The 15,783-nt window shown below is 40.4% G+C and overlaps 1 protein-coding gene across 1 annotated transcript in view; it reads right to left on the bottom strand.

Annotated features, from left to right (window-relative positions):
- CFAP95 (cilia and flagella associated protein 95) overlaps positions 1-15,783 on the bottom strand; it is a 72,700-nt gene that overhangs the window by 3,581 nt on the left and 53,336 nt on the right. Inside the window, exon 5 of the mRNA XM_044272855.1 lies at positions 10,773-10,833. Coding sequence (XP_044128790.1) covers positions 10,773-10,833 — 61 coding nt within the window. The remainder of the gene's footprint in view (positions 1-10,772; positions 10,834-15,783) is intronic.

Here is a 15,783-nt window from a genome sequence, read left to right as displayed (position 1 = left end):
TCCAATGCCCTTGCGGGAAACAATATATAGGTCGTACTAAAAGATTTCTGAAAACCAGAATAGCTGAGCACATTGGAAATATAAAAAAAGGATATGAAAAACATGTCCTGTCGAGACATTTTAAACAATATCATAACCAGAACCCCTCAGGTCTAATGTTTATAGCATTTGAAAAAATAAGTAGACACTGGAGGGGGGGTGATCATGTATCCAGGATGTCTCGACAGGAATCACGAAGAATCTTTGAGTTCGATTCTATCCAACCAAATGGTTTGAATGCTGAACTCGAGATCTTTGGTTTCCTGTAAAATGGGGTGCCCCTGGTTGAGGGACGACGGTGGTTTCTGTTATATATCAGCGCCCCCGTCTTCCCTCAACGAGGGGTCCCCCAAATAACTACATATCCCCCAGAGAAAAACTATACATTTTTATGCTTTTTTACAACAGGATGTTACATTAGGATATTTTTATATATTTTTATAATTGAAATGATATATATATTTTTATATTTTTTATGTATGGTTTTAACATTTATTGCAAATGTACTTTTAAAGCAATTGAAGAATATTTAAAACTTTTAGAAATAAGAATATTTATAAGCAGCGGTGCTCAAATATTTCTATAACAAAAAAATCGGAAGTTATATAATGCAAAGGGACAATTCCGGATCAGACTCCTGGTTTTCTGATGGATCGGTATAGGATAAAAAGAAGACAGGATGTGAGGTATGCTAGATCATTGAGGAAGGAGCGAGTTGAGCTCCGAAACATGTCTGATTGAAACAGCATACTTTGAACAGATTTACATCACTGGAGCGCTCTAAGAAGAACCAAATTCAAGACACTCACGAAACTGACCTGTTACTTACAAAGCGGAGTCCTAACAGCTGAAACAAAGGGGTCAAGAGGCGACCTGAACATTGAAGGGGCGAACTAACAACTAAGAGATACGCCGCCATAGCATGTGGCACGCCGACCACTGAACAAGCTGAAACTGAAGGATCCGAATCACAAAAAGTCAGTCTGTTTTTCAAAACAGGAGCGGGACGCCGCACCAGAGAAACAGCTTAATCGTGAGTGAAATATTGAATACATATAATAGAGACTTTATAAGCTAAACTGGATTATCTGCACGATATAGAAAAGAAAGATAAGAAGACATTTTTAGCTACTAAGAAGATTGTCATTAAGAACATTGTTGCAACATTGCTCCACTAATCAGTGGTCTATACAAGGGGAGACTATATAAAAAACCTTTATTGCAACTATATGAACATTGCTCTTATTCATCAAGTGTCATCCATTAACTGCTGCTATATTGTTATTGTTATTTATTGCTGCTATATTCACTAACTAACTAATATTAATTGCTGATATTTTTTATTAATATATTGTTTTTATAAATAAAACCGTCTTTTCATGAACCCATAAATAGAGTGCCTGTCCACTATTTCTATATAATTTTAAGGCCATACACATTAGTCTAAATTTGATCAAATGGACAATTTCAATCAAAATCAACATTAATTGGTTGAAATTTAATAATGAACAATTGTTTTAGCTGACCAATGACAGACCATTATAGTTCGAAAAGAAGTTGCCTGCGTTTCAGATTTTTATCTCATAGTCCGATGAAAGATCTTTTGCTCAAAATCTTTCTTTGAAATAAAGTTTCCAGGAAGATCTTTCGTCCATCTCCTCGTTTCATTGAACATGGGTGGGCAGTTTAAAAAACTGTAATGATCAATATGAACTAAAAGATGTATGTCGTGTCTGTGAAAGGATCGCTCACCAGATGATTGTATGTTCAACTGCTGTTAAATCATCAACCAACGTTTATCTAATGTGTATGGCCACCTTTAGAGATTGAAACGTGTTGGTCCAGACTCTCCACTCACATTATTCCTCTACTGTTGTGTGGTGTTCTGCTTAGTTATATGTTAAGCCCACACAGATCTAAGGAACATTCTGGAAAATTTATGAGAGCCTTGCCCACAATGAAAACGAACATCAAAAATAAAATACTCAAGTGGAGCTATACTTAGAAGTAGACTGTTGGACTGTATAAACATATTTTTTATGCTAAATCTTAACTTTTCTCCTATAAGAATTTATGGTTGTTGCATGAAATTGTAAAGGTCGATTTAAACTTTAAGGGTATGTACACACAAAAACACACAAAATCAGTTGTGGAATCGATAAAATTTGCTGTGAAATGTGAGTGTTTTATACTTTATCATACATTTTGTTTTCGTTCTATGTATTATAAAGGGTGAAATCTGCAATATAAATTGACATGTTTTAAAAGCTGCACAATTTCCAAGCACATTTTATTCCACAGTGTGTAAATGAAATCTGTCAAAATCTCATCCACTTTGCTGCTACTTTATGCTACGAATATTTTGCACACATATCCAAGAGAAAATCGGCAGCCTATCCGCCACACTTGAACATACCCTAAGACTGTTGGTATATTATTTTATTAATCCTATAAAAATACATTGGTTCTAAGGTAACAATAACATAGCAAGACATATGTACCAGTTTGGATCAAATGCCGGAGCCCCATTTTTCAAATCTTACATGTGTCAGTTTATCTGGTAATAACTTTGGAACGATTTTACTTATCCAAGCCATTCTGAGATTGTTATCTCGTGAGACATCATACTTCCTGTTAGTGGTGAATTTGGGTTGATACGTTTTACCTTTATGCATAATAAAATCCAAAATTTGCAAAAAAATTCACTATTTTCAAAATGAACATTTCTCTGCTTTTAAGAGAGATAGTGATACTTCATAAAATATTTATTACTTTACATTCCCCATATGTATACTTTATGTTGGCCTAATTTTGTAAATGTCATTTTATTTTTTTAGGAAGTTAGAAGGCTTAGAAATTTAGAAGCAAATGTAAAAAATTTTAAGGACATTTTCAAAACCCACTTTTTTAAGGACCAGTATAGCTATGGAGTCACTTTGTGGGGCTTGCATAGTAGAAACCCCCCATAAATGACCCCATTTTAGAAACTACACGCCTCAAGTTATTCAAAACTAATTTTACAAACTTTATTAACCCTTTAGGTGTTCAACAAGAATTAAAGCAAATTGGAGGAGAAATTTAAAATTTTTTTTTTTTTGTTCAGATTTTCTATTTAAATCCAATTTTCCTGTAACACAGCAAGGGTTAAAAGCCAAAGAAACCTCAATATGTATTACCCTGATTCTGCAGTTCACAGAAACACCCCATATGTGGTTGTAACCTGCTGCATGGACACGCAGAAGGGTGCAAAGGGAAAGAAGCGCCATATTGTCAACGGAAAACAGATTTTGCTGGAATGGTTTTCAGATGCCATGTCACACTTGAAGAGACCCTGAGGTACCCCTAGAAAGAAAACCCCCCAAAAGTGACCCCATTTTGGAAACTACACTCCTCAAGGAATAAATCTAGGGGTGAAGTGAATGCTTTGACCCAACAAGCGTTTAACAGAATTTAGAAAAACATGAAAAATTTACTTTTATTTCCAATATAAAGTTGCTTTAGCCCCAAATTTTTCATTTTTACAAGGGGTAACAGGAGAAAATGCACCCCACAACACTTTTTTGTTTTATCAAGACCCATTTTTATCTTGAAGATCCAGTGGGCCTGATGGCTATACAGTGCATCTATGGAGTTAAACAGCATCTATAGGGTTAGGCGGTCGAGATCGGTGCCAGCAGGACCACTCTGATTGGTCCCTTGCCGGCTTCCCCAGTTTCTCTGCTCTCAGGGAGAGCGGAGACTCTGGGGCTGTGACACTTTACAGCGTCACAGCCCCGATGAGCAGATTGGACGTGACTGAATGTCCAAATGCAGTAAGTTACTTTCTATTCGTACATAGTCACGTCCAAATCTGTGAAGGGGTTATAGGCTATGTACAGTCGTGGTCAAAAGTTTTGAGAATTACATAAATATTGGAAAAGTTGCTCCTTAAGTTTTTATAACAGCAATTTGCATATACTCCAGAATGTTATGAAGAGTGATCAGATGAATTGCATAGTCCTTCTTTGCCATGAAAATTAACTTAATCCCAAAAAAACCTTTCCACTGCATTTCATTGCTGTCATTAAAGGACCTGCTGAGATCATTTCAGTAATCGTCTTGTTAAGTCAGGTGAGAATGTTGACGAGCACAAGGCTGGAGATCATTATGTCAGGCTGATTGGGTTAAAATGGCAGACTTGACCTGTTAAAAGGAGGGTGATGCTTGAAATCATTGTTCTTCCATTGTTAACCATGGTGACCTGCAAAGAAACGCGTGCAGCCATCATTGCGTTGCATAAAAATGGCTTCACAGGCAAGGATATTGTGGCTACTAAGATTGCACCTCAATCAACAATTTATAGGATCATCAAGAACTTCAAGGAAAGAGGTTCAATTCTTGTTAAGAAGGCTTCAGGGCGTCCAAGAAAGTCCAGCAAGCGACAGGATCGTCTCCTAAAGAGGATTCAGCTGCGGGAACGGAGTGTCACCAGTGCAGAGCTTGCTCAGGAATGGCAGCAGGCAGGTGTGAGCGCATCTGCACGCACAGTGAGGCGAAGACTTTTGGAAGATGGCCTGGTGTCAAGAAGGGCAGCAAAGAAGCCACTTCTCTCCAAAAAAAACCATCAGGGACAGATTGATCTTCTACAGAAAATATGGTGAATGGACTGCTGAGGACTGGGGCAAAGTCATATTCTCTGATGAAGCCTCTTTCCGATTGTTTGGGGCATCAGGAAAAAAGGCTTGTCCGGAGAAGAAAAGGTGAGCGCTACCATCAGTCCTGTGTCATGCCAACAGTAAAGCATCCTGAGACCATTCATGTGTGGGGTTGCTTCTCATCCAAGGGAGTGGGCTCACTCACAATTTTGCCCCAAAACACAGCCATGAATAATGAATGGTACCAAAACACCCTCCAACAGCAACTTCTTCCAACAATCCAACAACCGTTTGGTGAAGAACAGTGCATTTTCCAGCACGATGGAGCACCATGCCATAAGGCAAAAGTGATAACTAAGTGGCTCGGAGACCAAAACGGTGACATTTTGGGTCCATGGCCTGGAAACTCCCCAGATCTTAATCCCATTGAGAACTTGTGGTCAATCCTCAAGAGGTGGGTGGATAAAGAAAAACCCACTAATTCTGACAAACTCCAAGAAGTGATTATGAAAGAATGGGTTGCTATCAGTCAGGAATTGGCCCAGAAGTTGATTGAGAGCATGCCCAGTCGAATTGCAGAGGTCCTGAAAAAGAAGGGCCAACATTGCAAATACTGACTCTTTGCATAAATGTCATGTAATTGTCGATAAAAGCCTTTGAAACGTATGAAGTGCGTGTAATTATATTTCACTACATCACAGAAACAACTGAAACAAAGATCTAAAAGCAGTTTAGCAGCAAACTTTGTGAAAACTAATATTTGTGTAATTCTCAAAACTTTTGGCCACGACTGTACACCTTTGTGGGCATTTTTTTTCATTATTGCATCATTTTTTCAGCTGGTCTTTATTAAAAATATGAAGTCCATTTTTTCTGTACATAGCTGAGATGCTCTAGAAGCAGCCTGTGGATTTTCTGTCTTTTCTATCATTTGGGGAGCAGAAGGACTCCTTATCTCTGATATCTGACCTTATAAACACTCATTATAGCTCAGTCCTTATCTTACTGATAAGAATGTGGCTTAAATGAGTCTTTAAGGCCACTTAGTAGTTTAGAGATAAGGGTTATTAGATGGGCACAAAGTGAAAGTACCAGTCACACAGCTAGAAAAAGAGTTAACCCTTTGTGACAGAACGGCTCCATATTTTTAAAATAAAGGCCAATTGAAAATATAATTTTTAACCAAAAATGAGTAAAATGCAATTATAAACAAAAATTGCCTCCAAAGGGGTACATAGCCTTTAAGGCTACCTGCACACATTGCGGATTACATGTGGACTCTTGTGCAGAACTACTGCAGCATAATACAGAACCAGCAAAGTGGATATTTTGGGGGAGATTTATCAAACTGGTGTAAAGAACTGGCTTAGTTGCCCACAGCAGCCAATCAGATTCCATCTTTCATTTTTTTACAGCTCCTTTGGAAAATGAAAGGTAAAATCTTATTGGTTGCTATGGGCAACTAAGCCAGTTCTACTTTACACCAGTTTGACAAATCTCCCCTTTTTATTTTTTATCTGTGTGGAGATTGACTTGCCATTTGGATTTTGAAATTCGCAGCATGTCAATTGTTTGTGCACTTTGTGGTGCAGATTTCACCCTTTTCTATAGAAGGCAAGAATCTGAGTCAAAAAAGCATCAAATTTGCAAGAAATCTGCATGGAAATTTGTCCATCCGCACCCGTGTTTAAGACCTCCACACTACTTTCATTTACTAGGTGAAACACCGGGGGAGATTGATCAAAACTGGTGCTCATACCAGACAATCAAATTCCACCTTAGATTTTTCAGAGCTCCCTTGGTTGCCATGGACAACTAAGCCAGTTTACCTTTACATCAGTTTTTTATAAATTACCCCCTGTGTATACAACTGTTGTCTGGACATTTACATTTAGCACCCAATACCCATCATATTGGAGCTAAAGTTTGCAAAAAAACATGCATGGGTATGTTCACACAGATTCTGACACGTCTTTTGTGTGGTGTAGAAAAGGCCTCAAATCTGTCTCACAATGATTTCAATGGGAATAAAGTACAGTAGTGATTATTGTGGTGCACTAAAAAAAAGCTTCATGCCTCTGCGGTAGAATCAGCTCCTGAAATTTCCACTGAAATGAATAAACGTCACTGTATAAGCGTCAAAACCTAAAAGAACACATATCAAAGTGTATATTTTGACATCCTCCACAGCCTGAGTACTTTAAGCTCCATGCACACTGCATCTGATCTGCATTTTTTGCTGTTTGGATGCAAAACCAGGCATTTCAATGGGGTCGCAAAATATTCGGACAGCACTCTGTGCACTGTTCGCATCCATATGTCGTTTGTCGGCTTGCAAACAGTATAGAACATGTCCTATTCTAGTCTGTTCTGTGGACAAGGATAGGACATTTCTATAAACATGAAAAAAGTAGAGGCATGCACGCGACCGGTGTCCGTGTTTGCGGATCTGTTGTTTGCATACCGCAAAACACATAGGGTTGCATGCATGGGGCCTAAACAGCATGTGTGCCATAAAACTGGTGCACATTACACCGGAACGCTACACCAGCTCCCTGGCTGGAACAGATTTTGTTTTCTGGCGCATGGAACTCCCAGCGATGCACCAGAAGTATTACCTCTTCCAGGAAAAGAACTACTTGTTTCAGGTCACCTCTTTTAGTGTATATTATCTTCTTTCTATTTTATTATTTCTATTTCATAAATGCGAGGACAAATTTAGTCCCAAAGTACTGAGAAGTTAAAGGGATTGTCTGGTTTCCAATAATGATGACCTATCTTCAGGATAGGTCATCAATATCAGACTGGCAGAAGGGCCACTCCCAGCACCCCTGACGATCAGCTGTTTGAAGAGAACGCAGCGCTGGTATGAGCAAAGCATCCTCTTCACTGTTTACTTGCTCGCCATCAACATTGCAGTGGTAATCAGGTGAAATTACAACTCCTCCATCCCATCCATTTGAACGGTACAGACCAATTGTAGTTACACCCCAACCCATTCAAGTGAACGGGACGGAGGAGCTATAATTAACACTGCTCGCTGCCAGCAGGTAAACACTGAAGAGAATGCAGATCTCATACAAGGGCTTCTGAAATAGCTAATTGGCGGGGGTGCCGGGAGTAGAACTCCGGCCGATCTCATATTGATGACCTATCCTGAAGATAGTTCATCAATATCGGACACTGGACAACCCCCTTCAAATATTTTTTAAAGTTTAGTGAACGTGGCTGATGTATTTCCTGAGATCTATCAGCTCTAGATGCATTTCTCCAGTGTATCTTTCTACAGCCTGTGTTACATACAAATGATGATTATACTGTATATAAGTAAGCAGGGGCAATCATCAACCATCCTTGTCTACATGCTTCATAGTAATTCATAGCAGCTCCCATAATCGCGACCCTATTATTAAGATATACGGTTGACTGTTCCGTCAATACAGAATAATCTCGGTTAGACTGCTCGGTACAGAATACTTACCCAGAGAGCATGGAGAAGAATATTTTATTAGGATTATTTATAGTAGCTTTTCTAATGCGCTAAAATAGGAAATCTGATTCCAGCAGTTTGTGTGGCCGAGACAGCACAATCAGCCCTTGTGTGCGAACATCATGCATATACAAATAGACTGTGCTCTGAACAGAAGATAACTGCCTGGATGCTGCCAGAAAATAAAATGAATAGCTATCTAGCTTCTTGGAATATTTTGACTGTGCACACTCTTATCGCAGATGTTTCTTCATTTTCCAGTCTGCTACTCCAGTTGTTCCTTAGCAGCTTCTAGTGGTGAAAAACATGGAACACTTAGGCCTCTTTTAGACAAATGTGTGTCCGGATAAGGTCCGAATGCATTGCGGCAAACCGTTTTGCACGCGCGTGATAAAAAACTGAATGTGGTACCCAGACCCGAACTTCTTCACAGAAGTTCAAGTTTGGGTTCAAGGTTGTGTAGATTGTATTATTTCCCCTTATAACATAGTTATAAGGGAAAATAATAGCATTCTGAATACAGAATGCATAGTAAAATAGGGCTGGAGGGATTAAAATAAAAAATAAAAAAATTAAACTCACCTTAATCCACTTGTTCGTGCAGCCCAGCTTCTCTTCTGTCTTCATCTGTGAGGAATAGGACCTTTGATGAGGTCACTGCGTTCATCACATGGTCCATCACATGATCCATCACCAGCGCTATTTTACTATGCATTCTGTATTCAGAATGCTATTATTTTCCCTTATAACCATGTTATAAGGGAAAATAATAAAGATTGGGTCCCCATCCCAATCGTCTCCTAGCAACCGTGCGTGAAAATCGCACCTCATCCACACTTGCGGATGTATTCAATTTTCACGCAACCCTATTCACTTCTATGGGGCCTGCGTTGCATGAAAAACACACAAAATAGAGCTTGCTGCTATCTATGTATACACACTTACACAGAGAATGCTATCAATCACTGATAACACCTCCCCCGTGTACAGCTATCAGTGACTGACAGCTATCTATGTATACACACTTACACAGAGAATGCCATCACTGATAACACCTCCCCAATGTACAGATATCAGTGACTGACAGCTATGTATACACACTTACACAGAGAACTCTATAAATCACTGATAACAATCCTCTGTATACAACTATCGGTGACTGACAGCTATCTCTGTATACACACTTACACAGAGAATGCTATCAGTCACTAATAATATCTCCCCATGTACAACTATCAGTGACTGACAGCTATGTATACACACTTACACAGAGAATGCTATAAATTACTGATAACACCTCCACCGTGTATTAGTGACTGACAGTTACGTGTACCTCTGTATACACACTTCACAAGGAACGCTATCAGTCATTTATGATATGGCCCCATGAACAATTAAGTCAGAAAAAGCTGAGACTTTAAATAAATCTTATGTATAAAATACAAGTTTTACTGAATCTTTTCTTACAAAACTATATATCAATTTGCTCAGCTTTTCCTTCTATATAACATGCTGCCTGCAGATGGCACTGAATTGCGTGTTGACAGGTTGTCAATAAAAATAACTTGTCCCATTGAACATGGTGTCTCATTGGCAGGCACCAAGTTATAGAGCAGGAGGAGCTGAACAGATTGTTAGATAGTTTATAGGAAATCATTCAGATAAAAGGGCATCTGTCAGCAGATTTGTACCTATCAAAATGGCTGACCTGTTGCATGTGTGTTTGGCAGCTGAAGGCATCCGTGTTTGTCCCATGTTCATGTGTCCGAATTGCTGAGAAAAATTATGTTTTAATATATGAATATACAGTATTTTTCGCTTTATAAGACGCACCTCAGGTTTAAGAGTAGGAAAATAAGATTTTTTTTTTTTTTTCATCAGACCTCATATCAGATCCTCAGATCAGACCCCCATAAATATCAGGACATCAGATCAGGCCCCCATATCAGGACATCACATCTGACCCCCTTATCAGAACACCACATCAGCCCTTCATTTCAGAACACCATCAGACCTTATATCAGCCCATAGCTAGACCCCCATCAGACCTCAGATCAGCCCACATAGTGAGACCCCCATCAGACCTTATATCAGCCCATAGTGAGACACCCATCAGACCTCAGATCAGCCCACATAGTGAGACCCCCATGAGACCGTATATTAGCCCATAGTGAGACCCCCATCAGACCTTATATCAGCCCATAGCTAGACCCCCATCAGACCTGCTATATGATTCAGTGGGGGGGGGGGGGGGAAGGAGTATAGCAAGTGTGGGCGATCTTCACTAGCTGCAGGAGTGGGGTTGGATTGAAGGATGGGGTTGCGGGGAAGTAGCTATGGTGCCCAGTCATTTCTAGATACTCCCCTGAGTGTTCCTATGTTAAAATTAGGGTTATTTAATGGGGATAAAACTGCACATTTTGTTCTCCTGGACATGTAGGGTTTTAAGCCCTTCCTACAAAAACAGTAGATTGGTCCATTGCAGTGAGATTTTCCAACATGTCAGGAGGTCTCTCTCTGAAATATGCCGAGGTTCAGTAGACTCCTTGCTTACCCATTCCTGCATATAAATACTTGAAGAAGATTAATGAAAAGACGATGGTACTTACTGAATATGTTGTATACTTAAAAGGGGTCTTATAATCAACACCATAAGTTGTATCCAGATGCCTAAAAGAGAAGCAGATTGAAATTCAGCTAGGTAATCCACTGTAAGATGTCAGTGGTATGTGAAGGAAAGGGGTCTGATGGGAACAGTTCTGCAAGGGAGTGGAGAATAAAAATGGCAGCTGACACAGGAGTTAATGGGGTTATCCGGGAATTACTATTAATGACCTATTCTCTAGATAGGTCATCAATATCAGATCAGCGGGAGTCCGACATCTGGGACCCCAGCCGGTCAGCTGTTAGCAGAGGTTGGACGTTCCATCGGCGTTGCGCCATCTTACTAGGCCATGAGACGTCACCCTACGTCAGTTACATGGCCTAGTTGCAGCTCAGCCCCATTCAGTCAATAGGGCTGAGCTACAATACCATGCACAACCACTATACAACGTGCGGCACTGTGCTTGGAAAACTGTCGGGAGCCAACAGCGCTCACCAGAGCTGATCGGCAGGGGGTGCTGTAACTCGGATCCCCATCCATGTGATATTGATCATTATCTATTCCTGGATAACCCCTTTAAATGCAGAAACACAACTTAATTCACAGTGTAAAACAATATCGGAAAATGTGGGACACAGTGGCGGCACTTGTTAGAATCTGTGCTGTGGCAGAGGGAGATTGCTTGTTCCAAACCCGCTGTGCGCCAGTATCTCTAGCTATAACAACAATTAAGACACTGTCTCTAATGGTGGTTCTCACTTCTCTCTGGAACTGGCAGCTTGTGACCTGCCTGACTCTCCACCACCTCTATGACCCAACTTCTTTTGTTAGGACCAACAGTTTCTTATCCAAGCAGGTCCTGACTGCTGATGCTTGAGCCTGCTCCCCGGGACCTACAACCCAAGAGCTGTGCTCAGCAGGATCACCAGGTAGTCTACTATCACAAAATTGCCCTCAATTCTTCCTCCCAGCTACTTATGTCCCTTCACTATCTAGTGGCCTTAGTGTAACTCATCCTCATTATCAGTTTTAAAGACACAGCCTCTTGACATGACCCAAAAATATTTACAGCGCAATATTCAGAATATCAGGAACATTAGTGCAGACTGAGTAGCGTGGTAGCCTCCACACTGTAGTGACATCTTGTGCTTGCACATGTGACTACTGAGGCCAGTGACTGGCAGCAGCAGTCATGAAACCCCATCACTGCCTGTCTGAATATTCTACAAGTGCATGTGCTATTCTCTGCATCAGGCTTGTATATTTTTTATGTGCTCCATTGTTTTGATTTATTGCTAATGCCAGTACTTAAAGTATACAGACACCATTGACATAAAAAAAATGATTGCAAATGTGGTTATCTTTAATTAAAAGTTACACTAAGTTTCATTCTGCAATATCCATTTCTCCAGATACCCAGATTTTCATTTTGCAACTTGCTCCTAGTTTAAAGCTTTTCTCATGTAGACGTGTCCCTCACAGTAATACATGGTGGATTTGTGTTTCCAGGATGCTGCTGTCTTCTCCTGTTGCCTGGTGTGTGCTCTGCTCCCCATCTACAACCTGTGTGAGCTGCCCTTCTTGGTTTCTTTCTCTCCTTCTAATGCACATTTGCTGTGTTAAAGATGTGTGAATTTTATTCTATATTTTGTATCTCTAGGATTGTAATGAGTTAACTTTTTCTTGTTCAAGTGTCTCCCACCCCCCTCTTTGTTACAAGACTGGAGAAGAGGGGGGGGGGGGGGCAAAGGGCTGTGCTGTGAGAAGCGTCTGTTTTCTAATCTTTGTACAGGTGTCCCAAGGGAGTCATATAGACTGTGGAGGAATGCATAAGCCAATTATATGGGTTGATGATATATACCTATTATTCACTGCCTATAGAGAAGAACCTCCTTGAAGTGTCACACATGACGTATGCAGTATTCTTGTTAGGATAAACTCCATTACAAAATGGCGACGATAACCAGATGTTTACATTAGTTCACTTTCCAAAGTAGTGGCCAGTGCGCAGAAGCCAGGGTGTTATCGCCTCTCTCTTATCTCTTCTTCATTTTGAGCCAATGAAATAATGCCTGGGCCTCAGAAAGTACTGTCCTTTTCTGAAGATACATATACCACTTACTCTGTGTAATAAAAGTTAGAGATTGCTTTGACCAACTTCTGTGTCAGTGTCTAGTCTCTCAACCACGCGTGGATATTAACCCCTTGGGGGTACATTGATTTGGAGCAACAGAGTGCATCTAAAATGATCTAATTTAGGGCTACTTTGATAGCTGTGTACAACCTCCTTCTTCTATCTCTAACACCAAGAAAAGAGAGTGGGAGAACAGAGATAGCTGTCAGAAACAGCATCAGTGCTGTGCAGCACCAGCAGCTAGGTGAAGGGCTTACACACATTCTGCAGAAGATAATTTAGAAAGTTGCTTAATTTAGCATTTTGGAAGAAAATGAACAGTAAAAAAAACAGGTGTCCGTAGCCCTTAAATTGGATTCATTTTAAATCTGTATCATATTAGATTTTTTGGCGGAAGAATGAGGGCCTACATTACTTTTCTTGTTTACATTTTTAAGGGAATGACGGCAGTATCTTCTGGATTTAGTGGGACAATGGTAATAAGGGCTGGTGAAGTCACTTTTTATTTAGTGTTCTTTTTTAATCTCATTATATTTCTTTTTACATTTCCCTCCTTTTTGACATTCTATTCACAAGCAGGGGATCATCTTGTTTAATAACGATTGGAAATTTTTATTATTTATGACATAATACACTCAAGTAGATGTAGATTTCATTATTTTGATATGGTGTTCTGTTCTAAAAATAATAAAGTAAAAAAACATAACCATTCCCCTTTGATACTAAGGGTACTTTCACACTTGCGTTTTTCTTTTCCGGCATAGAGTTCCGTCCTAGGGGCTCCATACCGGAAAATAACTGATCAGTTTTATCCTAATGCATTCTGAATGGAGAGCAATCCGTTCAGGATGCATCAGGATGTCTTCAATTCAGTCGTTTTGACTTTTCAGGACGGGGATAATACCGCAGCATGCTACGGTTTTATCTCCGGCCCAAAAAAACGAACACTTGCCTGAATGCCGGATATGGCATTTTTTTCCATAGGAATGTATTAGTTCCGGATCTGGCATTCAAATTGCTGCATTGAACGATCCGGTATTCTGGTCTGCCCATGCGCAGACCTTTAAAAATGTGAAAAAAATAAATACCGGATCCGTTTTGCCGGATGACACCGTAAAAACGGATCCGGTATTGCAATGCATTTTTCTGACTGAGCAGGCATTTTTCAGACTGATCAGGATTCTAATAAGAAAAAATGACATGCGTTTGCATACAGTTTGCCTGCAACGGAACTGCCTGCCGGAATCAAACAACGCAAGTGTAAAAGTACCCTTACTCTTAGGCTACTTTCACACTAGCGGCACGGACCACTGGCAGGATGTTCCGTCGGTGAACAGCCTGTCGGATCCGCCCTGCCGCTAGTGACCATGTGCACCCGGACTGCCGCTCCTATCCCATTGACTATAATGGGGGCGGACCTCCGGCGGAGGCACGGCAGCACACGGCGAGAGGCTGCTGGAATAAAACTAAGACATGTCCGACATTTATTCCAGCAGCCTCTCGCCGTGCGCTGCCGTGCCTCCGCCGGAACTTTGCACCGCCCCCATTATAGTCAATGGGAACGGAGCGGCAGTCCGGGGGCACATGGTCACTAGCGGCAGGACGGATCCGACAGACTGTTCACCCAACGGAACAGCCTGCCGGAGGTCCGTGCCGCTAGTGTGAAAGTAGCCTTAGTCACATAGGCTCTACACATCTATAAATATTTTTTATGTGCAGATATTAAAAAGGCTCTTGCGGCTAGAAGCTACAGATGAAAATGGTCTTCAATTAATCTGTCTTGCCCAGAACATTTTATAGGACAATCAGCACTAATTAGTTTTAATAGGTAGAATTGGTTGTTTTTTTTTATAATGCGGACTTTAGCAATAAATTAGATTTATAATGTATTATCCCTATGATTATTTGAATAATTATTTCAGAGGGTTTGCATGCTAATGTTTTATGCCAATAATATTAAGGAAATTAAATATTTTGATAGCATCAACCTAAGGCATATGCATATTAAATGTATCAGCTAATCATAAACAACCCACTTCCAAAGTTGTTCTGAGCTGCTAATCTCCAAGACATGGTTCACAATATCAAACCTATATTTCCACTATGTTACACAGGACCTGTCACCTCTTCTGAGATGTCTGTTTCGGTGAATAATTGTATACCTCATAATACAACAATTCTGGGGCATTATTCCTTAGAACTGTGTTTTGCCATTCAATTATTCTTCTGACACAGGAATGGCAACACACAATTGTCAGCTTATTCATACATTTTTATGAGGATAACAGAGGAGCAGAACAACGTAGAGTTAGGAGAAAAAATTAAGTGGAATAGTCATTTCCTGAGGAGAATAAGCATCTCCTAAATCAATTTAGGAGAGGTGACAGATTCTCTGTAAGGGAGGTTAGCCCTAAAGGAGTTTAACAGGATTACTATGATTTTTAACAGATATGCTCAAGTAGTTGCTTACTTCATGTACATCTTTCCCATGCTTTTTCAATTTGGATTCTTCTGACCTATTTTCACCATGCAAACCATTCACTCTGGTTTGTTTCCATCTTATATGTAGCACTTCCTGCTCTGTATCCAACCAAACCCATGATGCACTACTCCTCTCTCTACCACAGCCCCAGCACTGCCCCTACACTCAGCTAGTTTATAGCTCCTCACACCAGCTAGTGACATAGACATTCCCTATCACTGCCCCTAACACCCAGCTAGTTTATAGCTCCTCCCACCAGCTAGTGACAGACACTCCCCTATCACTGCCCCTAACACCCAGCTAGTTTATAGCTCCTCACACCAGCTAGTGACATAGACATTCCCTATCACTGCCCCTAACACCCAGCTAGTTTATAGCTCCTCCCACCAGCTAGTGACA

This window comes from Bufo gargarizans, chromosome 1, assembly GCF_014858855.1.
Source record: "Bufo gargarizans isolate SCDJY-AF-19 chromosome 1, ASM1485885v1, whole genome shotgun sequence".
Classification (NCBI taxonomy): domain Eukaryota; kingdom Metazoa; phylum Chordata; class Amphibia; order Anura; family Bufonidae; genus Bufo; species Bufo gargarizans.
This window is presented reverse-complemented; position numbering and strand designations above follow the sequence as displayed.